Source organism: Myotis nattereri (assembly GCF_964212035.1).
Source record: "Myotis nattereri genome assembly, chromosome: 2".
NCBI classification, from domain to species: Eukaryota; Metazoa; Chordata; class Mammalia; order Chiroptera; family Vespertilionidae; genus Myotis; species Myotis nattereri.
Window position 1 is genome coordinate 40,985,296 of NC_138076.1, and position 23,847 is coordinate 41,009,142.

The 23,847-nt window shown below is 51.1% G+C and overlaps 2 protein-coding genes across 3 annotated transcripts in view; one reads left to right on the top strand and one right to left on the bottom strand.

Annotated features, from left to right (window-relative positions):
- The window catches only part of STK24 (serine/threonine kinase 24), a gene marked incomplete at its 5' end in the record, with an annotated part of 102,041 nt that extends 98,157 nt beyond the window's left edge, over positions 1-3,884 (top strand). The window contains one exon of the mRNA XM_081082503.1: positions 1,016-3,884. Within this exon, the coding sequence (XP_080938629.1) occupies positions 1,016-1,052 (37 nt within the window). The 3' untranslated portion in view covers positions 1,053-3,884. The remainder of the gene's footprint in view (positions 1-1,015) is intronic.
- Positions 3,885-5,181: 1,297 nt separating this feature from the next.
- FARP1 (FERM, ARH/RhoGEF and pleckstrin domain protein 1) overlaps positions 5,182-23,847 on the bottom strand; it is a 235,301-nt gene continuing 216,635 nt past the window's right edge. For both annotated transcript variants that reach the window (XM_081082502.1, XM_081082501.1), the window contains exons 17-26: positions 22,326-22,563; positions 18,689-18,819; positions 15,267-15,335; positions 14,954-15,043; positions 14,222-14,304; positions 14,033-14,145; positions 13,365-13,531; positions 8,759-8,866; positions 8,183-8,334; positions 5,182-6,707 (exon numbers count right to left, since the gene is read on the bottom strand). In XM_081082502.1, coding sequence (XP_080938628.1) covers positions 6,626-6,707; positions 8,183-8,334; positions 8,759-8,866; positions 13,365-13,531; positions 14,033-14,145; positions 14,222-14,304; positions 14,954-15,043; positions 15,267-15,335; positions 18,689-18,819; positions 22,326-22,563 — 1,233 coding nt within the window. In that variant the 3' untranslated portion in view covers positions 5,182-6,625. The remainder of the gene's footprint in view (positions 6,708-8,182; positions 8,335-8,758; positions 8,867-13,364; positions 13,532-14,032; positions 14,146-14,221; positions 14,305-14,953; positions 15,044-15,266; positions 15,336-18,688; positions 18,820-22,325; positions 22,564-23,847) is intronic.

Consider the following 23,847-nt stretch of genomic DNA (forward strand, 5'->3'; position numbering starts at 1 on the left):
CATTGTAACTGCCTGGGAAGAGGAGCTCTAGGTTGGAATACTTACGTAAGTCCCGTTAAACGTGTCCTCAGGCATCTTCTGGGGCTGGGTCCGTTTTGAGGTGTCTGAGGGAATCCTGGCCATGAGGGAACCTCGCACCCTCACCGCTCCCTTTTTTATATTCCAAAGCAAGACAATACTGTGGGATTATTGGAAAATAGAAGAAAGTATACATGATCCCACTATTCTAGCCCATTATCATCATTTTTGGTGCATTGCCTTCCATTATTGTAAATGTCGTGAACTTACTAATTCTTTACATTTCTGAAAAGTATAGTGCACACATACTTTTTTGGGCATTCTTTTGTATGTGTTTGGGATAAACAGATTGTAAAACTACAATTTTGCGCACACTTATTGACTTGTGTATAGATTTCATTGCTTAAATATTACAATTTCTAATGTGTTATTTTATTCAGGCACTTTATTTACATAACCATTTCTCTGTTGTTGGACATCACAGTGCTTCCTAATTACTGTAATTACAGAAAACCCAAGAGACCATTTCAGGAAGGGAGGGTGCCTGAGCAAGCCTCAGTTTCTTTGTGGCCAAAAGTGTTTCTTTGCACTGGTCCTCAAACCAGCCATGTTTGTGCATTCCTGGACTCTTACTCTGTCTTTGGTTAATACTGATTTTTCAATCTGATTGTAAGTAAAGGTGTATCATTTACTGTTTTAGTTATACGGTTTTCTCTCCTGGGAGGCTGAACCGCTTTCTTACTTTTTATTACGTACTTTTAGTTCTTTTGTGGCTGAATTTAACTTCTCAGAAAATTTGTTGTTGGAATCATGATTTTGTTCATTTTTATGAATTCTTTATATAATAATCCATTGATAGTTGCTCCATATTTTGGTGACTTGGCAGTGTATGAAAATTAATAGGACTTTGGTTATTGTTTGAATTTCTGCAAATTAATTTTATAATTTTGAGAAATGACATTTGTTGATTTCTATTTCTCTCTCTGTTTTTTCCTAGATACTCGCTAAGTGGTGGAGGAACTTCGTCCCACTGAACTTCCTTTGGCATTTGGGGTTTTGTTTTTTCTTTCTTCTTCATCCTGCTCCTTTTAAACAGTCAACAAGAGCCTTTGCTGACTCCGCTGAAGAGCTGCACCGCGGGCTGGCCCAGCCGAGGCCGCCCACACAGGCCTCAGCGTGCTTCCTCGCTGGCCTTGGCCGGATGAGTCTACATGGGTGGGGAGGGTCAGCTCCTTCCAGCGATCATTTTATTTTATTATTCTTGTTTTTAATTTTTACCATAGTGCACATATCAAGGAAAGTGTCTTTAAAAACAAACACACACCCTGAAATGTATATTTGGGATTATGATAAGGCAACTGAAGAAATGAAACCTCAGGTATCCTGCTTTAAGTTGTGCTCCCTCCCCGGGAGACGGAGAATCGCTCTGGTGGCTCAGTGTACAGATTTGTATATAGTGTCATTTTTACGGAAACCCCTTTTGGCGTGCATAAGGAATCACTGTGTACAAATTGGCCAAGTGCTTCTGTAGATAATGTCAGTGGAGTAAATATTTGACAGGCCATAACTTGAGTCTATTGCCTTGCCTTTATTACATGTAAATTTTGAATTATGTGACCAGTGATTTGGGTTTTATTTTGTATTTGCAGGGTTTGCCATTAATAATAATTAATGCCCCTCTTAAGGAACACTCCTATTTGTACCTCAACAAATGCAAATTTTCCTCGTTTGCCCTACAACCCTTTTGGTACACTTAGAAGTTGATTTCCTTTTTCATTGATGGTACTATTTCTTAGTGTTTTAAATTGGAACATATCTTGTGTCATGAAGCTTTAAATTATTATTTTAAGTTTCTCCCCAATGAAGTGCTCTCGTCTCACATTCGTTTGGAATTGTTCCACTGCCAGCGCCGCGCCAGCTGTCCGTTCTCCCATATGATTTTGTTGCAGCTTGTAGTGAAAGCTGCATATCGTCTTTCCCACCTAAAATGTCTGGATGCTCACATGAATAAATTTTATAACACTTTTCTTGCATACTCTCTCTGAAACGTGACTCGAGAGGGCAGCACGCCTGCTGTGTGTGTGTGGTTGTGTGGTGAGATGAGGCATTTTAGAATGCTCTAGGAAGAAGTGCCCAAATTCAAAATGCTGGATGTTCAGGTCAGTTCCCTATGCAACTTTAAAAATTAGTCATTGAGAAGATAGGGTTGAATTCTGCTGATTTGTAAAATTGTGCTCTCTCTTCCCAGGGACCTCAGTTAAGGGTTATTTTGTTCTCATACAGGAGCCTGTGTCCGCTAGCTTGGCAGCCAGGTGTCTACTTTTCTTGGCTTGTGACAGGGTCTTGCTTGCCAATGGGGCACCAGTCTCTGGGTTTGTGGTATGGGAATAGCGTTCTTGCAGCAATTCGACTGTCTGATTGAAGTATGCATGGCACTTTTATATATTTGATATGAATCATTGTCACCTCTTGTTGGTGTCGCAGTTCTTGAGGGGACGATAGGACTTTCGGAGGCAAGGGAGTTACTGGGTAAGCTTTGGGATGGAAGGTCAGGAACCTGTCGGCCTAGTGGCCTGGGAGTTAATGAGAGGACGGAGCCCCGAGTGAGAGACGTTGGAGTGGGTGGTTATTGTTTAGGTTTGGTGGTGGAGTCTAGTTTTAAATCCTAAAATTAAATTTTGTTTTTTAAATTAGAAGTAGATTTAGGTGAAATTTCTATAAAGGATACACTTTGGTTAGGGGACACAGAACTGAATTGCTAATACTTATTGTACATGCTATTCTGTAGCAAGGATGTTAACTTGAACAATAAATTGTGTTTCCTTTTGTGTTTCCAAGAGTATTCTGTATGCGGGAGTTTGATTTCCCTTTGTGAGGCCTAAGCCAAAGATCAGTTTTGCTCATTACAGGAGAATTACTCAAAGAATGAGCAGTGTTCCCCCTAAGTGCTTGTCTGATTTTAAGACGGACAACCTAGACAGCAGCTGATTTAAAGTTCCTAAAATTTGCCAGTGGACAGTGGCATATCAAGACGATGCTGAAGCCAATCTTAATACGAGTAATGGTTAGTAGATATTCTGCAATCACTAGATTATGATACACAATGCTGTCTCCCAGATAAAGTAGAAAACGACTCTTAGTTTGTTGGAAGTATCTTCTGTTGGAAGTAGCTTCCTGGGAAAGATGTGGTTTAACTGAATGTTAAAAATGGATCACCTCCTTATACAATCTCTTCTGATCTGTTACTTTCTGTAGACACACAAACTCAGCTTGTGTTTTTAAGGGCATGTTCTTTAGCCAAGGAGGCTAGCATTTGGGTGTCCACTTCAAGTCCTTTATTAAAGACAGATCAGGTTCCAGAGCTACCAGGGACCTGCCTCCGACCATAGAGACTGCTGTTGGTGTGTAGCCAGCCGGACCTGGGAGCTCAGCGTTCAAGATGGATTTACTAACACTCGGAAGTCTCTCGATGCCAAACCCCAGCAGCTAAGAGCTTATCCAGAGACTGCAGATGGTGGTGGCGCTCCCAGCGGGGGAGACGGTTTCACACACAAGCACAGCTACCACCTTTTGGAAACCGAGGCAGGGGGCCATCTTGATGTAACCAAGTGCCACGCACCTTCCGAATCTGACAGTTTTGTTCTCGAGTTGGTCTTGTGGAGTGTCTAATTCTTCACGTAGCATTTGTACCTTTCTTTTGGCAAAACATATGGTCTGTTTATAAGCGTTTTTATATGTTCTTCCTTAAAAAAAAAAACGGCTTCTGTATTTCTGCTATAAAATATGGCAATAAATGGGGAGTGCTGCAAGGTTTGTTCTTAAGCACAGGTACTGTATCACGCAAGGGTCAATAAAGTTCACAGAAAACAGTGATTTTTTAAGTTCGTGTCTTATGTGTAGACCAGTGGTTCTCAACCTTCCTAATGTTGCGACCCTTTAATGCAGTTCCTCATGTTATGGTGACCCCCAATTTCATTATTACAAATTGAACATCATTAAAGCATAGTGATTAATCACAAAAACAATATATAATTATATATGTGTTTTCCGATGGTCTTAGGCGACCCCTGTGAAAGGGTCATTCGACCCCCAGGTTGAGAACCACCGGTGTAGAGGGAATAGAGTGAACTTACCCCCCTCCCCCAAATTTATGTTGAAATCCTAATGCCCAGGCGATGGCACTAGGAGGGACTGATTAGGTCATGAGGGCAGAGCCTTCCTGATGGGATGAGTGTCCACGCAGAAATCCCTCGCCCTCCACCATGTGAGGACGCATCGATGCTGGCTGTGACCAGGAAGGCTCTCCGCAGACACTGAGTCTGCCGGCACCTCCATCTTGGACTTCACAGCCTTCAGAACTGTAAGAGACATCCCTGTCCTTTACAAGGCCCCTCAGTCTGGCATTTCTGTGATAGTAGCTGGGATGGACCAAGACAGGGTGGCTCTGAAACTGTTCGCGGCAGCTTGGGGGCAGTGAATTGCCCTCATGATTTGGACTTAGTTTTCTTAATTTTTATTGATTTTAGAGAAGGGAAAGGGAGAGAAACATCAGTGATGAGAGAATCACTGATCAGCTGCCTCCTGTACGCCCCCTGGGGATCGAGCCTGCAACCCAGGCATGTGCCCTGACCGGGAATCCAACAGTGACCACCTGGTTCATACGTCTACGCTCAACCACTGAACCACACCAGACTTAGGTTTTCTTTGAAGTCACAGGGTAGCAGGGAGCACAGAGGTGCTACTCAGAGCTGAACCGTTTCCAGCAAATGGGTTGGAATCCTTCAGAAAGACTGAGGTGGGAGTTTTCCTGTTCCTGCCTCTGCCATCGTGGCTGCTCAGAGCACCTGAGCTTCAGCCTCCCAGGGTGCTGGTCTTGCCCCTGGGCGTATGTGGGAGAAGCCTCAGGGAACTCCTCTCTAGGGCCCCTCCCTGTCTGCTTCACCCTCCTCCATTGGGTTTTAGTCCTTGTCTTATATAGCCACCGGGATCCGTCTCCGAGTGCAGAGACTATAAAATAGGAAGTTTTTCAAAACGCCGTCTTCAAGAGTGATCGAGTCTGGTTTTCTTTTTCACATTCACCTGCAGTGACCAGCCAACTCTGCCCTTGCCGGCAGAGACACCAACCCACCCGAATTAGATGCAAATAAAGCCAAGAGACAAGGTGGGTTGTTTTGCCTTAAAACTTCAATATGCTGGATTGTGGCGTGAGGTATTTTTATTCCCTTTTGTTAGTACTTAAAACCATCTGGTACACATTGTAAGGCAAATGATTAACACGTCTCAAGCTACTCGTCCATCTGTACATTGCCGATCCCACGCGGTCAGTCACAGCTCCACGGAGTTGGGGTGGTCCTGCGTGTCTTAGGTGAGGGCTTTCCCAGCGGTGGTGCAGGGCGGGGAGGACTGTGTCGATCGGCCCCCCCTCTGGACTGCGTCAGAAAGGGCTTAAGAACACGGGGGAATAGCAGCCACCGCTCTCACAGAGAATAGGCAGACAGGTTTTGACTAGTGGGCCCAGCATTGCTGGAAACCATGTTCCCTGTGTTGTCCGACTGTCAAGGTTGTGCAATGTCATACTGTCCTACCCCGTACCTGGGGGAATGAGTATACAAAAGGAAAAAGAATGTTTTTTGAAGACAGGCACAATATATACTACTATCGAATGCGCAGTTCCGAACCACAGTTGAGTAGGATATAGATAGGTATGACGGTGGGTGCCAGGGGACTATGCACCATCCTTCATGGTGCTCTTACACCCACAGAAGCTCACAAATTCCATAACGTAACATCACAAATGGCCCTGATTACTGATATACAGGTTTTCATGCTTGTGAAACAGACAGCAAAACACCCACAGCTTAATACCTTCCCATTGTATATACCACTCACACACAGTACAGTGATAGTCTAGACATCGCACTGGACTTCTGCTTCTCTTAGCAGAAAACAACCTGCTACGATTTGTAAATAGTCATCACTTGAACAATTTGGTCAGCTTGCACCAGGAAGTGGGTCTGGGAGCCAGCGTCTCACTGGAGCACGAGACCCCAGGGTGGCACGTAGTGTGCGGCAAATCGCTTACTAATCCAAGGAGTAACTTCCTATTATTATAAAAGTAGAAAGATTGAAAAAAAACGAAATCTGAAAATGATCTCATTTGCTTAAGACTGTGCCATGTGTATTGCAAACACTGGAGAATCCGTTTTCTTAAAATGCAGCAGCCTAGAAAAAGAAAAAAAAAAAGAGCACTTGCCCTGTCTTTTGGTCAAACGGATGTGTTTGTACTGCTTTAAGGTGCAGTCGTGGAGGAAAAGTTGTCATTTGGCACTATATTAATGACAATGTTTTAATACTGGCACAAGCTAAAAACAGCCCGTCAAGGGAATGACAGAAAATGCCGCCAGCATTGGAGGTGGGAGCACTTCCGTTCAGATGGGAAATGAGCAGTGGAAAGACAAGGTTAGAATGGTTCTGCAGAGACAGGTGAGAGATGCTGTAAAACCATGTTGGTGTTTTCCGGACAGGCGTTCATTTTACTAGGCCTCACTGATGGAGAACGGCTGCCCGGAAAGCAGCCACGGCCGAGCCAGCGGGCGGCGTCCTGCCGTCAGTACACATGGGATTCTTTGTGACTCAGAGTGTGGGCGCGGGGGGCCGCGCTGGTGGCACTTCGGATCACCTCCATCCACCTAGAGCAAGAAAGCAAAACGGCTGTCAGGGCCCCTTTCACAAAGGTACGCCTCCGACGTCTTCTTATTTGTAATCTGCCATTTTAGCAGATGAAGAGTTCTTAAATGAACGCTCAGCACCCCCTGCACAGAAAGCAGGGCTAGGGTGCCTGCAGATGTTCCCCAGTCTCTGTCTGAGGACCACTGACCTCTCTGTGGATGTGCCTTGCCCAAGATGTGGCAGCCCATCTCTTTAGAGCAGCGAGAGGTGAGGTGGCGCCTGGCTGTTTAGGAACGAATGCTGTCTCGTAACCCTTCCGTCGGACCCTGGTGTGCATCCCGCCCTGCTTATGGGACTCTGTTTTATGTGTCTGAGTATGTGGGATCCTGGTTTTCAGATACCAGGGGACACTGGCGTTTTCTGGAGACGCTGCTGGTTGTCACAACGGAGGGAGTGCTGACATCTAGGGGTGGAGGCCAGGGGCGCTGCCATTAAGCACCTGCAGTGCGCAGCACAGACCCTCAGAATCGTCTGGTCTAAGTGCTGGCGGTGCTGAGGCTGAGAGAACCTGGGTGTGCCGCGCCGCCTGTCTTCACGGAGCTCTAGCCGTTCCGTAATCATCAGGCTTTTTAGGGTCTCACACTGAAGGCTGACGTATCCTGGCCACAATAGTGACAAGATCCCACCTTGGGTAAATTTCCTAGCCCGGGTCAGATTTGAGCATTGCTGTGCCCGGCTCACTGCTCAGGCAGTACAGCTTGGAGACTGCTGCTTGGGAGGTGGCCCTGGTGTTAAGCCACTGTGCTCTCTCTACTGGGGACTGTGCACAGAGCAAAGCCAGCCCAGCGATTAGAAACCCTTGTGGGGTCAGTGTCAGTAGGTGGTGGGGAAACAAGTTAGTGAGAATTTTCTCCCTGAACAGGGTGGGGACTGCTGCCCTGTCTGTGGCCCGAGGACCCCACAGGTGGTGGCTTCGCGCTGACAGAAGCTTACATCGTCTCATCAGGGTGCCGTTCCAGGGGCCCAGAATTACCCTTGACGTTTCAGGAACAGACTGAAGCCACTGGGCAAGCATGGTGGCCTGCTCTCTCCATTTTACTTTTGTTTTCGGCTCTCGCACTGTCTCTCACTAATAAGGTAACTGAGAGGCACTAGGATTCCTTCCCTTCCTCGTGTGGTCTTTTGACGGAAGCTTAGCCTTGGACCGCAGCCCATCAGGAATGTTAGGACTGAACAGACAGAAGCCACAGACTGATAAACACACGCTAGAGATGTAAGTGTGTAGCGTTAACTAGCACTGCAGGTTAAGGATGAAGGATGCTTCTCTGGGAGCAGAAGGGGGCTCTGTGGAGAGACCCTGATTTATCCGCAGCACCTGCCAGGGTCAGAAGGACAAGGGCGGGAATGCCCACAGCGGGCTCTCCTAACAGCTTGCCTGGGAGAAATCCTATTGTTTAAGGGACGAGTGGCCTTTTTCTGCAGGGGGGACGTTTACCTTTCAAACGTGTATTCGCTTTCGGCCCGGAAGTAGTACACGTGGGACTTGAAGTGCAGCTTGAACACGTAGTCCTTGTGGATGTCCTCGGACTCCGAGGGAATGGTGAGCGAATAGCCAAGCAGGGGCAGGCTGGCCAGGGGGTGATTGTCCTGGAAAGGCCCACAGAAGGTGGCGCTGGAGAGGTGGCCACCGGCGCGGAGCCCGGCTGCAGCCTCTTACCCTGCAGCCGCTCTGGGAGCCGAGGCACTTGGTCCTGGCCCGTGCTCTGTGGGCCAGCTAGTGCATCCCAGCCAGGACACAGGCCATCAACCCCGTCGCCGCCCCTCCCCAGCCAACCAGCACCCAGGTCGCCTTCAGCAAATGATGTCAGCCTCCACCTGAGTCGAGCGTCTCGTGGATGTGGCGTCTTGTAGGCCCCCTTCCGACACCTGGCTGCTCTCTCCCCATGCCTGCCCCGTGACAGGGGAGGGTGTGGTGTTGGGGGTCCCTAAGGTTCTCCCCGGCCTGCACACTTATATCCCAAGGGTCACAGGGCCCCTGCCCCCGGGGCGGGGGGTGTGTGTGTGTGCATACCTGGTGTGACTTGTAGAAGAACAGGCAGAAGTTTGTGAACACCACCCACAGCTTCTGCCACCCGTTGCTGTTTTTGAATTTCCTCAGCAGGTTCCCAGAGAGCTGATTCTGAAAGACAAGTCGGCCTGTAAGGTGCACAGGTGGGGGCCCAGACACCTGGGCCTGGGGAAGGACCACAGGCTCCTCAGTCCAGGGGGGCTTTCTGAGACTGACTGACAATGGCCTTTCTCCCTGGTAGGTGGACCGCATGATGGGATTAATCCTTTCTGTCACCTCTTATGGGTTGGATTATGTCCTCATCTTCCCCAAAAGATGTGCTAACCCCAATACCTCAGACTGTGGCCTTGGAAATAGGACCTCACAGCTATAATTAAGAGGCAGCTGTAAGGAAGCAAGGCAGGCCCTCAGTCCCCGTGGCTGACGTCCTTATGCGAGAGGAGAGGCGGATTGCAGTGACGGACCAGCCGAAGAACACATGGCGAGCAAACCACAGAAGGGGGAAGAGCAAGGAGGGATCCGCCCTTACAAGTGTTAGAGGGCGCTGGCCCTCTTGACACCTAGCTTTCCAGAGTCATGACACAAATCTCGTTAAGCCACCCCATTGGCAGTGCCTTGTTATGGCAGCCACAGGGAGGGATCCAACACCCCTCAACCGGGAGCCCTCACTGAGCCCCCGCCTGCAGCTCCTGGCTGCCATCTAGTGGCCCAGGCAGAACACTGGCTTTTGGGAGAGGTGACCTCTCCCCAGGAGCTACAGGAAGAGTGACTGGTAGAGAGGAGCATTCCTGGGCATGCTGGTAGCCCGTGGCCACACAGCACTGCTGTGAACTGCCAGGCAGCCGAGGCGACACCACGCGCAGAGGTGCACGTCCTCACGGGCTCCCCAGCGCCCCTCCCTCTGTCACCGGCTGTGAGGAGGACACCCAGGAGGCCATCCACGCCCCTGAGGGCAGCTCATTCCCAGGGAGACTCCCGGGGAGGAACATGGTGGATGGTCACGCTTTGTGGATGTGACCGGGTTGTCTGTTCACTTACAGTGGTTACATGGCCACGTCTGCCACAATTAACAAGATGCGTAAAAAGTATTCTGAGTTGACTTCTATCCCTTTGGTACTAATCCAGTAACTTGTATTTCACCCAATAAACATTTCAGAGTACCCCTTTAAGTAAGGCGGGAGTTGAGATGTGTTTTAGATGTGTTTGCCCTCAAGTTGCTCACAGGCTGATGAGGAGACAGGACACAGGAAGTAGCTCCTGTCCTGTGGACTGGAGTCAGCTGAGCCGAGGGGGACGCCACAGAGCGAGGGGGTGTCCTATCCCCATGTCTGGCTGCCACTCACCTACTGGCTGAAAGGCACAGATAACCGGGGGAAGGGGTGTGTCCTGGGTCCCAGCAGGGATGGCACAACCAGAGTTGGGGATGTGGTGCTGCTGCAACATCACAGTGCATCACACTGGAGACGAGGAGGACAGCACGCCTTCTTTTCCTTATAGTTCATGTGTTTATACTGAACCAAAGTCCCCCCGATAGTCTGAAAGACCTCTCTCAGATGCCATTATCTGTGGAGCAAGACAGCCCCATCGTGTGGTATATGCACTGGATGGAGGCAGGTTCAAGAGAACACTCTACCTGCCACCACCTTCAATCCTTTCTGGAACACGCGAGGGTATAAACTCTGAGTGACAGCCTAGGTGCTCCTTAACCATTCCCACTGGCCTGGCCTCCCAATGCCACTGAAACTGCCTCCACTACGGTCTCTGAGGATGACTCTTAGGTCAGGACCAGTCTCCATCCTCGCCCCAGAGCAGCTCACACCCCATTTCCGTGCTGTCTTTCACAGTGGCCTCCTCTCCCCTCTCCCCGGCTTCCAAACTGCTCAGTCCCTGTTGGGCATAATGTATGTTCAAGTCCAAAGTCCTAATACCTGTGGAGGTGATCTTACTTGGAAACCAGGCCTTTGCAGGTGTTAGCAAGTTAGGAGGTCATACTGGAGGGGAGGGGTGTCCTAATTCCTATGGCTATTGTCCTTATGAGGACGACATTTTAACACGAGACACAGCCATGCTGCCCAGTGAGACGGAGGCTGAGGTCAGAGTGATGAGGTCAGAGGGTTGCGGTCATCACCAGAAGCCGAGAGGCGTGGAGCAGACCCTCCCCAGGGCCTCCAGCAGGAGCCGACATCTGCTCTGGGACCACTGCCCTCCAGCAGGGTTAGAAGATACTCTGGCAGCCACAGACAGCTAAGTCCCCGCCGCCGACTCCCTCAGCGCCATCCTTCCCCCCTGAGCCTCCCTGTATCCGATCCCTCCCGGATCTCTGCCGCCTCCTAACGTCAGTCTTAAACTAACATTGATCATCTCGCCTCTGGTCCCTCCGAAGGCGAGGCTGCCTGCTGACCGTCCCAGCCTCGCATGAGCCCCAGTGCACGCTGGCTTGACCAGACTTGTCGCTCATCTTTGTGGTGTCCCCAAACCTCCCCGTTACTCATTTCTACCCGTGCGAGTCCTACAGGAGACACCTGGGAGAGGGAGTGGAGAGCGAGAACGAAGGAGCTGCTTGCTTCCCTTTGCCGACAGCAGAGCCCAGGCTTGGACGAGGGGAGCTCGCCTGTCAGTCGGGGTGGGGCGTGCATCTGGCACCCAAAGGAGCCCAGCATGGACATCAGGCGGAAGGCATGCACCTGGGGAAGGGGGATCTGGCAAGGGAGGGGTGTTTGCAGTGACAGATGAGTCAGTGCCGTGTGTTTAACCTGCATTTTTGCCACCTGAAAACCACACCTAGAAGCTTGCTTTCATGCTCTATAGTTCTTGGCAAACTTCTCCAAGGGCCACACAGTAAACATTTGGGGCTTTCCAGGCCAAGAGGCAAAATCAAAGATATGTGCATTTGTAGTAGCCACTCAAAATAAAACCCGTTCTTGGCTCATGGGCTATAAACAACCAGGGCTGGGCAGGATTTGGCCCGGGGGCTGCAGTCCACTGACTTGGCTGCTAGACTCACCTGACCATTTGGACGAAGGACTGCAGCTGTGTGGACGGCCACCCGGAAAGAGCTGGCCCGAGGAAGCGTCTCTGGGCCGCCTGTGACCTACCTCCCTTGGGTATTTGCTACATTGTTGAATGACCGACGTTTCGAGCCGAGAGGTCCCACCTTGACAGTCCTAACTACACCTCACCTCGCGGAGGATGGTGTGGAGCAGGCAGAGACGAGCCCCCTCACGCGCTGCACTCCCACCAGCTGCCCTGGACTAGGCTGCGTCTGATCAGGTGTTTTCCCACCAGCCGGTCCCGGGTTCTTCCCCACTCCCCTGGCTGGAAAGAGCCCTGTTCCCTGGAAGAAATCGCCAGCCGGCAAGCTTTGCAGGCAGGCCCAGTGTGACGGGAGGGAGAAGCTGAGTACCGAGTCCTGTGGGAGGGAAGGGGCTGCCCGCGGGGTGGAGAGGGATGTTTCCTGCAGCCCACCGGAGCCAGGCGCGGCTCGGGGAGCCTCAGCGTCCCCTTGAGGGTGTCTTCAAAAGCAGATGCGGGTTTTAGGACACTAGCAGGCAAACTCAAAATCAGCAGCTCCACGGAGCTGTGAAGGCCACCTCCAGAAAACAACCTCAGAATCCTTGCAGACCACCGTCCGCCAGGGAATGTGTGACATGTCCCCAATACTGTCAGTTCAAGGAGCAAACATGCTGCTGCTCCTGGCAGTCTCTCACGGGGCACTGTTTGGGCCAGGCTCCTCAGGAATTCAGAACTCTCAGCTTTTAGAAAGATAATCCCGTGCATCTACCATATAGCAGCCCGGCAGCGGGGCCTGGGCGCCACCCAGAAGCAGACGTAGCAGTTGTATGGTGAAACATGGCCATTCACACAAAACACGGTCCAAGCTTCTCAACCGCTCAGGTCAGGTTGTGCTGCCAGTGGGACCAGAAGGGAGCTTGGCGGTTTCAGAGCTTGCTGGCTGTGGCGTTTTCTGAAAGGGTAGGGATTATGGGCCTGGACTAGAGGGTACTTAGGGAATGGGGTTTGGAGGTTTCTGGAAGGTGTGGTCACAATCTGGGGGGCCCCACCACCAAAGCTAACTCAGGACAATGCCCTGAGCCCCCCGGGGAGGCTGTGCCATGACCCTGGCTGGGGTCAGCCTTCTGACCCTTCTGCCTCCTTGCACCCGATTCAGGCATGTGGGTGGCTGATCTGGGACATGGCAACCTCGGCGCTGGGAGGTCTCCATCGCCGGCACTGGGGCCGTTTCTCTGCCTCTGGCGCGGACACATGGCTAAATGCACGACAGTCCCTCCCCCCCCACCCACATGCCTGAATCAGGTGCAAGGAGGCAGAAGGGTCAGAAGGCTGACCCCAGCCAGGGTCATGGCACAGCCTCCCCGGGGGGCTCAGGGCATTGTCCTGAGTTAGCTTTGGTGGTGGGGCCCCCCAGATTGTGACCACACCTTCCAGAAACTGGGGAGATAGAAATGGCCAGAGAACAAAAGCTGTGGGGACGAACGAAGGCCAAGAGCCGTGGTCGCGTTCACCTGAGAGGTTGAGCCGAATGCTCAAAGGATGAGTCATCCTTGTCCATGCCCACTTCCCCACCCGACCCCAGGGTCACGGCCGGTACCTCCACGGCCACGCTGAAGTCCACCATGGAGACGCTGGTGTTGCGGTGCCAGCACACGTGCACCATGGTGTTGCCGCGGTGGGGGGCCTGGCGCTCCAGCGAGGTGCGGGAGGCGCTGAGGTCGTCCTCGGACTCCTGGTCGGCCACGGTGGCCTCATCGGGGGACTCTGTGGATGTGGCAAAAGGCAGTGCTTCTGATCTCTGCTGGCCAGAGGGGCCCTTTCCTGACCCCTCCCGGATGGCTGGGGGCACTCAGTGATGTGGTCCCGGGGCCCCAGTGCAGCCACTGAGCAGGAAGTCACACCAGCAGCCACCTGCCTGTCAGGGTCCCACCCCGGGGGCCCCAGCACACCTGGGCACGGGGCCGCTGCTTGCCCAGCATGTGGATGGCCTGCTTCCTCTCCCTGGTCGGTCACATTCTGTATGACAAGCAGCGATGCTGGCCCAGAAAAGGTGCCTTCCCTGCTCTGCTCCCTCACTTTTAAGGATTTTTATATTTTTAGGAAATGGAATTTCCTTGATTTTTAGCTTTAAGTATGAATGTAGTCCACGGATCTGAGGCCCACGAGGTAAGGTGACTTTAAGTGCATGGGCTGCTCACCCTCTGTAAGCCCGCGCTGCCCGCCCCTCAGCTAATTCCTGGGGGCAGTGGGCCTCCCCGCACTTACTGTTGTCAGGGGGGCTGCTGGCGAGGAACTCGGGAGTGGGGCCGCTGCTCTTCTCTGCCAAATCAATGGCCATCTGTATGTCCTCAACCCACTTCTCCATCTCGGACCGGGAGCTGAAGAAGAGACGGACGTCAGGTTTTCAGACCACAGCAGGTCGAAGGGTCAACAGGGAAGAGGGCCCCGTGTTACCTGGCGGCCACGATGATGGACTGCCGCTGGCCCCGCAGGGTGAGGCAGTGGGGCACGCCCCACTCGTCTTCACTTTTCTCGATCTGTGGGGTGAGCGTTCGGAATGTTACTACCAAGGAGCAAGCAAGACACTCAGTGCGTTTTCAGATGTTCACGGAAAGGGCCATGGCCCGGAGAAACAAGTCATAAAATTAACCAGAAAGGGAAAAGAACGATCAAAAGGCACTGGATATTTTCCGGTAGAGCTCAGACGCTGCCCTTCAGCCAACCACTGAGGAGAATGTGGGCATGTGCCAGGGAGCGATCCTGTGCTGGCTGGCCTGGCTGCATCTGCCAACCCAGGGTCACAGAATACGAACACCTGTCCACTGGCACATCTGGGGCTCCATGACTCCACGTGGGTGGTGAGGATAGTCTCAGGGCCCCGGGGCCAGGCACAGCGCCGTGGGAGGCACGTTCACCCCACAGGGCCATGTCATCTTGCCTCTTAATTCCAGAAGCAGGATGCCCACGAACCCCATATGCAAAGGAGGAGCCAGTTCGCAGCACCTCTCCAGGGAGCCCGAACCAGTGAGGGTTCCCGAGGCACCTGAGGTGCTCTCACTTCCTTGTCAAGTCCCTCCTTTTCCTTCCCCACATCAGCGTCACTGGCTCAGGCTGCCTTCGGCCAGGCACACAAACTGCAGGCAGCCCAGAGGGCGAGGCCTGGTTCTGTACTGGGCTGGTACTCACGGTCATGCCGTAGAGCGGGAGCTGCCCGTGCACTTTAAACTGATTCGAGATCGTCAGTCCCCGGCTTGTGTACAGCAAGACGTCGTTGAACTAGAAGACAAGGACAAGTGCAGCTGAGATGCATGGGCTCCATTTGAAACCAGAGCGTGCAGAAAGTGTTTTCAAAATACTGCATGACAATTCGTTGATCTCAACAACTCCAAGCTGAGCCGCAAGCTGCTCCTCCTGCCTCCCAGGTGCCCCCCATGGGCAGCAGAGGCCTGGCCCTGTGGACCACGGACCATAGTGAGGACCAGCAGCTCTCACCACTCACCAGGAAAAACATGCGCTGCTGCAGCCCCTTCCCGGAGAGCTTGCTGAGGCTTCCCAGGCGGATGAATTCCTGCGGAGAAAGCAGACCTGGCTGGGAGCGTGCAAACCTGGGTCCACAGAGACTCTGGCTTCCTCACACCATGGTCCCTTTCACGCTGAAAATCATAGCGATCACATTAACTGTACTGAACGCTGTGCTCCGCCGTCTCCTTCCCAGGAACCTGCTGGCAGGGACCATGGGCTCCACTAACAGAGAGGAAACCAGCACTCAGGTCCAGTGGTGTGATGCTGGCTCACAGTCAGGCCTGTAATTATGCACTTGTCCCCCGGGGCCTGCAGGCTCCCCGCTGCGGGAAAGGGAAAAGGACCCGACCAGTTACAAACTGGCAGCAAGGGTCCAGAAGACAGACACGCCCCAGGAGAGCACTATGAACAGAGGAGTCTTTCCCGTGACTTGAAACTCTGGTTCTCAGAAGCTAGTAACTGTTCTAGGATAACCGAGCAAGAGGCAAACGTATCTAAGGAACTCTTCCTCCGGAACTGAACTCTGAGAGGGTGTGAACCATGTGGGGCCACTTAACCTCCCTCCCTGCATCCCCCCACCCCCCAACACACACAACTCATTATTTTAAAATCGTAGTAAAATACACATAAAATTTTCCACTCGTGTATTCGAGGTGTGCCTCCTGCCTTTTCATCACCCAACGGGAATGCTGTGCCCAGTAAGAAGCCTCCCGTTTCCCTTCCCTCAGGCACACAATTCCCAGGCAGCCACCACTGGGGTTTTTTTGTTTTTATAACTCTCTGGATTTGCCTAGTCTGGATAGTTCATATAAATTGAATTTATAATATGTGGCCACACTTTCCTCACATAGTGTGGATCAGAGCTTCACTCCTTCCACAAATGCTCTGTGGCTGAACATTTCATTGTACGGACAGACCACATTTTGTTTATCCATTCACCTGTCGATGGGACATTGTGGTGGCTTCCCCTTTTGGCTACCGAGAATAGTGCTGCCACGGACAATTCTGTTCAAGTTTTTGTCTGAATACCTGTTCTCAATTCTTCTGGGTATATGCCCAGGCGTGGAATTGCTGGGTCACATGGGAATTCTGTTAACCTATTGAGGAACCGATAAACTGGTTTCCATAGCTCTGCTTTTAAAACGTAGCTGCAAGTTCTTGTCTCTGTCCCCTTCCCTTGGATGTGGGTGGGATGGTGACTGATTTGACCAATACAGTATGGAAGTGATGCCACGTGACCTGAGACTAGACCATAAAACTACACGTAGCCTCTACCATGTCCTTGGGAGCAGCTGCTCTTGGAGCCCTGAGGCGCACATGATCAGTAAGACTACCCTGGATCCAGGCTCATGAAACCCCTCATGGCTCTCCGTGCAGACCCAGCTGAGTCCAGCCTCCAGCCATCCCTGCCAGGTGTCAGCCTTGGACCCTCCAGACCAGCCCTATGTCCATGGGACCTCTGTCAATGCCGCATAGAGCAGAAAAGTCACCTGGCCGAGCACTGACCAACTTCTGATTCACCAAACCATGGCACAGACTACAAAGCTGTTTTCAGCCACTAGTTATTGGAGTAGTGTGTCACATAACAAGATTCCTGCAACACCTGCCATGAGATATTTCTGTGTTCCCAGCATCATCTGAGCCAGGAATAGGGACTCAGCCAACTCATTGTGCTCCCATAGACTTCTGCACAACCTAACAACTCTTTGGTCCTTTATGATACATGAATCAAAGGCTATGTCTGCTAGTAATCTCACTGACTAGTTTTGGGGCTCAACAAAGTAACAGAATAAATACTTGCAGGGCCATAGGGTGGACATAAACAACATGATGTGAGGAAATGGTGTCTCGGGGACCACATTCAACCCTGAAGGGCATCAGAGAATGAGAACAGGGACCCTAGCGTGCTGCTGTCACTCTTGTTTCCACCTCACATTTATTGCCATTGGTTTTTATGTTTTTTATTTTTTTTGCTGTTGAAATGGATGATTAATACAATTTTAAAATGTAAAAAGGCTATCAAGAATGCTGATGTCGCTAAGGGTGTGAACGTGCTCACAAAATGACGATTACAGGCAATTGGAGAGGTAGAAAATGGTTGATGTGGATAAAGGGAAAGCAGTGACCAGTGACAGCATTTCAGGGGCAGTGACGTGTGAAAAAGCGAAGATGCTACATCTGATCTCCTGAAAGATAACCCCGGAAGGAGTGCTGAAAGTGATTCGTTTAAGGCCAGTAGGGGCTGGTTCGATACATGTAAGAAAAGAGATGTTTGTTTATAGATTAAACAGTACAGTGGACATGTACTTTATATAAGAAAGGTTAAAACGGAATCATTTGGGGGTCTGGAATGAATGAATTCAACTTACATTATTTTTAATGGAGAAAAATGATTGGGTTTTCAAACAAATAGCTTCTCGAACAGCTATTTGTCTGAAAGGAATTAAGCTCGAGAACCGAGGTTCCACGGTACACAGAGATGAACCCGCATCTTCCCTAAGCTGCACGGGCTTAAAGTCTCCAGGGCAGCTGCCTGTCAGATGCGAATGCGAGCCCCGGGCGTAATGGAAACTTGTGTGAAGGTAAAGGCCGCTATGCAGAGGCTAAAATTCCCTTCTGAGCCTGGGTGATGGAGAGTTCAAAGTCGGGGAGCTGTAGGAGAAAGAGCTCATGGAGTTGGTGAGATGTACCACCTGGCGAATAGTTTGGATTCTTGGGAAGAGAAGTGGGAAAAGGCGGGCCGTGCTGTATCCTGAACATTCCCAAGGGTCTGGAGGAAGCGTGTCTGTGCAGCGAGGCTGCTTCACCGTGCACAGCCTGCATCTCATGCAGGGCTGCTCGGCGAGGCCACCGCGCAAGTGAAGCTCAGCTCTCCCTGAATCAGGCTGTGGCTCAAATGTCATTTTAATTCCTAGTTAAAATTACATTATGTACAGAAAAGTGTATCTTTTAAAAATAGTTTCCATACTTACATGGGAATTAACAGCATGATTTCACGCACTAGCTTTTCCTCTGCCTTTGCTAGCACTATTTTACCCAATTAAAAATTTTTATCTTCCATTTTCACATACCTACATTTTAATATACAAAATAAGCTATCTCAAATCATCTTAGAACATGGCAGGGGAAAAAAAGGAAATTAATACATCAACCAATAAGGAGAAAAAGCAGAATACTGCATCTACTTCATAAAGGCTTGCTTTTATCTCCTTCTAACACGAAATTTCCAAATGTGATATTCAAGGTTTTCCCCCCAATTATCCCCGGGCGGAAGGAAGCCACTTCAGAAGGACGACATTTTAACTTGGAGTGTCTGTATTCAAACCGTGCAAATGTAAGTCACTTAAGTGCCGCTTTACTGGCTTGGCCTCCAATGCATGAGAGGGTGCAGCTGCTTACCCTTCCTGGAATCACAAGATTGTCGACGCCAATCAAGTCTTTCTTGAGTTCGTGCAGCTTCTGGAAGTTCTCCATCTTGATCATCGTACCGTGGAGCTGGGCCACCATCTCCGTGATCTCCGCCAGCGCCGCTAATGAAGAAACACAGACATGCAGCATTAGTGGCAGACGAGGGTTTCCCCTCCAACGTCTTTAAGCTCAACTCTGCAGGGCAATGATATCCCGCCGTGGCTGAGCTATCTTGGATGCTGTCCTTCTAGGGCAGCGGTTCTCAACCTGTGGGTCGAGACCCCTTTGGGGGTCAAACGACCCTTTCGCAGGGGTCGCCTAAGACCATCGGAAAACACATATATAATTACATATTGTTTTTGTGATTAATCACTGTGCTTTAATTATGTTCAATTTGTAACAATGAAAATACATCCTGCATTTCAGATATTTACATTATGATTCATAACAGTAGCAAAATTACAGTTATGAAGTAGCAACGAAACTAATTTTATGGTTGGGGGTCACCACAACATGAGGCGCTGTATTAAAGGGTCGCGGCACTGGGAAGGCTGAGAACCACTGTTCTAGGGAAAACACCGCTGTCTCACAAATAAACAGCGAGTGCTTTGCTTTACTTTGTATTGATTTGCTTTGCCTGAGCTTCCCAAAAGCCGTGTGAAAATGTAATTGACCCCTTCATCGCTGCATGGAGTACAGCTGCCCTCCAGTGAGAACTGCTTGTTGGCCAGAGGGGAAGCTGCAGGGGGACAGGGTGCCTAGAATTCTGTCCCCAGGGCAGCAATTTTTTACCCCCTTCTCTGGAAAGAACAGAGAACAGAGGCCACAGGACAACCTGGGCAAAAGAGGGATCTTTCTGGGAGAGAGTCTATTGATAGTGCAACTTCTGAGTAATGAACATTCATTCCAGCACCCCCAGGATTACCTTCTGCAGGAGTCATACCGTTTACCAAGATGGTGGCCAAGAACAACTGCAAAACGAAACTTTATTTTGCAATATGGGCACATCTCCCCGACACGGGCAGGCATCCAACAGGTACAAGGGGCTGATGCGCTATTAGCACGCGTGTGGGTGGCATGCAAAGCCACTGCCGCTGAGCATTCACGTATTTTTGTCAAGAAAGCGAGAAATACTTGCCAACTGAACTTCAGGCATCAGAAAATGAAGCACTTCAACGTTGCAAGGGGAGCATTCCGTTTTCCTGCCTTCTCCCTGGGGATGCCAATTAAATGCTTCCTAGCTAATCACAGAATGCTGTGTAAGCCACAGTGACAGACCCCAAGGCTTGCTCAATCTTCAGACATTACCAGCCCATTTAGCCCAATGAACAATTATGGGCACCAAATGCTCAGTGGGGCGGGGTGCAGGCCTCTGAGAGGAAGGAGCCGGCACCTGGTCCCGCGGGGCGCATGGTGCGGCGTCCTGGGAACAGCTCTGGGCACTCCCCATCCCCGACATCCAGGAACTGTATGTTGAGGTATAGTGTGAATTCCCCAGCCGTTTTACTGTGATGCCACCATATGAATGAAGCTACATAACAAATGCTCTTTCCACTGAATTGTCGAAGACAGACTTTTCTCGCTGGGGGCTGTTTAGTACAATGCAATCTGGGCGAGTCAGCCAAGGATAGCACATGGGAAACGAAAGACGAAAGACGTCTCCCGCCCTCCTGGGTGAGACAGCTGCACAGCTCTGAGAGCTCAGGGCCACAGTGGCTTTGGGTCGTCCGGTGCTGACACGACAGAACGAGGCAGGAGGGCGGAGAAGGCCATGCAGGCTCACGGCCAGGCAGGCACTGAGGCTTAAAGGAGGAGCACTGTGCAGGGAGGGACAAGGAGGGGGGAGCAGGGACTCCAGGCAGAGGAACAGAACATGCCAAGGCATGAGGCACCACGGTTTGTCTTAAAGACTGACAGTTAACAGCAAAGCAAAACCACGTCACAAGCCATGTCTGTTCCCCTTCTGTGAATTGCCAGTGTCTTCACTCTTTTGCTAAATCTCCTTTTGGGATGACCTTTTAAAAACTAATTTGTAGCATCTTCTATAAATTCTAGATACCAACAGTGAATTTTCTAGAACAAGCCCCCTATCACCATTCCCCTCCTTAAAACCCTTCCCGTCTTCCCTTTACTCTTAGGTTGAGGTCTGCTAGGGTTTATGAGACCCCACGGGATCTGGTCTCTGCTTACTTTCCCAGCCTCATTTCTGCTGCTCTCCCTCTGCAGTCCACACAGAACTTCTCCTATCTGGAATGTTCCATAGTCTCTGTCCCCTTTGGACCTCTGTACGTGCAGTTCCCAACTCTCTGCTGCACACTCTGCCCTCATTCAAGAAACTCCCACTTATACGCTAGCCCTAAGCTTAGCTACCCTTCCCTCAGCCAGCCCCCACTGAGCCTGGAAGGCCGGGCCAGAAGCCACCCGACCTACGGCACCGGCCACTTCCCTCTCTCAGGTCAGCCACTGCCCAGGTCCCCCCTCTGTCCCGCGAGTGCGTTCCATGAGTAGGGCCCACACCCGCTCCTCTTTCTAATATACCGAGTACTCAGCAGGTGCCCAGTGCGTATCTGCTGCAGGAGATGGGTCGGTGGCCTGAGAGAACTGAGTATCACCCCGTTTCTATGCAAAGAAGAGATGCACTTAGAAAATGAGGATACAGGTGACTTGAGAGATGGGAGGTATTTTTATAATATTTTAGGTGAGAGATACAGGCTTGACATACTAGAGGGTGAGCAAATTCGTGTAATTGTCAACAGCCACCAGCCCAGCTGGGGAGTAGAGGGGGCACAGCATCAGATCTCAGGGCCCTGGCCCTTGAGGGGCTGATGGTTCAGGCATTAACAGACCACATATCACATGAGACAAATGACCTAGGTTCAAAAAGGCGATGCGTGGCCCGGGAAGAGAGCATGGTCTGGAATACCAGCTCTGACCTTTACTAACTGAGTGACAAGGCCCTTACCTCCTCTGAGCCTTGGTCCTCTTATCTATAAAATGGGATGGCAGCACTTATTTCATGGGGTTGCTAAAGGAGTAAAGGTGTTAACATAGTAAGATCCCTGGCACAGCACCTGGCCCAGGAGCTGAGCGAGGGACAGTAGGGTAGGATGGTCAAGAAAGTGGGTTACTTTCCAGCTCTGTGACTCTGGGCAGGTTCCTTGACCTCTCTGGTCTCAGCAGCCTCCCCATCCCCTATGTAAAATGAACTCACCTTGCCTTGGGTGAAATGCTTGGTGAAGTCACTGGCACATGACAAATGCCCAGCAGCAATGAGCACTATTTATTACAAGCCATTTTCCGTGGCCAGTCCAAGGAGCGAGTGATGCGTTTGAACTGTGTAAGGAGGGGAGGGGTTCCCCAAGGGGGCTGACTTCCAGTGTAGTGCCTCAGGGTTCTCCGCACCAAACCACCCAGGATCAAGGGAGGAAACACGTCCAAAAAGGAAGGAAGAGAGAGTTCTTAGCGACCCTCACTTTCTTTATGGAAAGAGGTAACAGGTAATATTTGACCAGGTACTAGAAAGTGGTGCCTGCCCCGTGGGACTAGGAAAACCTGGGACACAGCCACAGAGCTCTGCCCCGAGGAGCGCCCCCTGCAGGGCGGGTCGGGCGGTGCCTGCCCTGCTCACCTCGGCAGTCCCTGAAGTCGGCCTCGTTGGGCGGGTTGTCCTTGCACAGCCGCTCCAGGACCTGCTTGTAGTGCATGAGCCGGTGCAGCGGGCGCAGGAGGAAGGTGTTGAGCGGCAGGTAGCACACCTTCTGCAGCTCGAAGTCTCTGCACAAGTTCTCCAGCCGCCGGGAGCTCCGGATGCCGGTCTCCAGCGCCTCCAGAGCCTCGCCGTGCTTCCACAGGTGCGCAGCCAGTGGCTGTCGGGCCGAAAGACAAGTGGGGAGGGGCCCTGCTCAGCGGAACTGCATGTGCACGCGGCCCGCCCACTGGCCTTCAGAAATGAGGATCACCTCTGCTGTCCTTCATTCCATTAAATCTCACAGGTTTCAAATTTCATGGTTTATTTCATTATACTAAGTTCTTGGGACGAAATAGAAAGCTCTATTAAAGCATTGAGCAGTTTAACATAGATAGGGTTTATGCAATAGGAGACACATTAGAAGTGTACATGTTCCTTTAAAAATCAGACGGGCAAAACTGAGCTCCTTCAGGGGCCTGTGGCTTCCCTCCACAGGCCACAGGATGACAGACAGACCCGGCCACTCAGTGCACGTCACACAGTGACAAATACGCATTCCTGACGGACTCCCCCGGCTGCCCATGCAGCGAGTGAGTCCGTGCCGCAGCCACCTGCTCTGCGAGTTCCAGGGAGCGAGGAGGGTTAGGCATGCTCCCTGCTCCTCTGGGGTCTGAGCCAGTTGCTCAGGACAGAAAACACTGGAGACCATTCTGGATTCCCTCATTTTTTCAATCCTTCACCAAGTCCTACCAGTTCTACCTCCTCAGAGCATCAAACCTATGCCTGTCTTCATCCCCATGGTTTCAGGCCTGCGCCGCCCACCACTGTACTGGTGTCTCCACTGGAATCTCTGCCACCACTCCTCACTCCTCCACCTTATCACACATCAGCCACCAGCGCGAACTTCTTACATTAAACTGAGCACATCACCTCCTGCTTGGACACAAGAGCTCCCACCATCTTGGGACAACCCCCGAGTCTGCAGCAGGTGCGCAGTGCTCTCAGGATGCAGTCCCTCCCACCCTCCATCGTCATCTCTTGCTACTCACCCTGGGCTGCCCACCGTGCAGCCTGCACCGCCCACTGAGCAGCCTGCATTTGATGGCCCAGAGCCTCTGCATATGACGTACCCCCACCCCCGGCCCGCCTCACCCTGAACGACTTGGCTATCCTCCTGTACTTAATGCTGTTTGTATATCTAAGCCAGCGGTTCTCAACCTGTGGGTCGCGACCCCTTTGGCGGTCGAACGACCCTTTCACAGGGGTCGCCTAAGACCATCCTGCATATCAGATATTTATATTACGATTCATAACAGTAGCAACATTACAGTGATGAAGTAGCAACGAAAATAATTTTATGGTTGGGTCACAACATGAGGAACTGTATTTAAAGGGCCAGAAGGTTGAGAACCACTGATCTAAGCCCTTATCACTAGCCTCCCCTGTACAGATTATTTTGTGA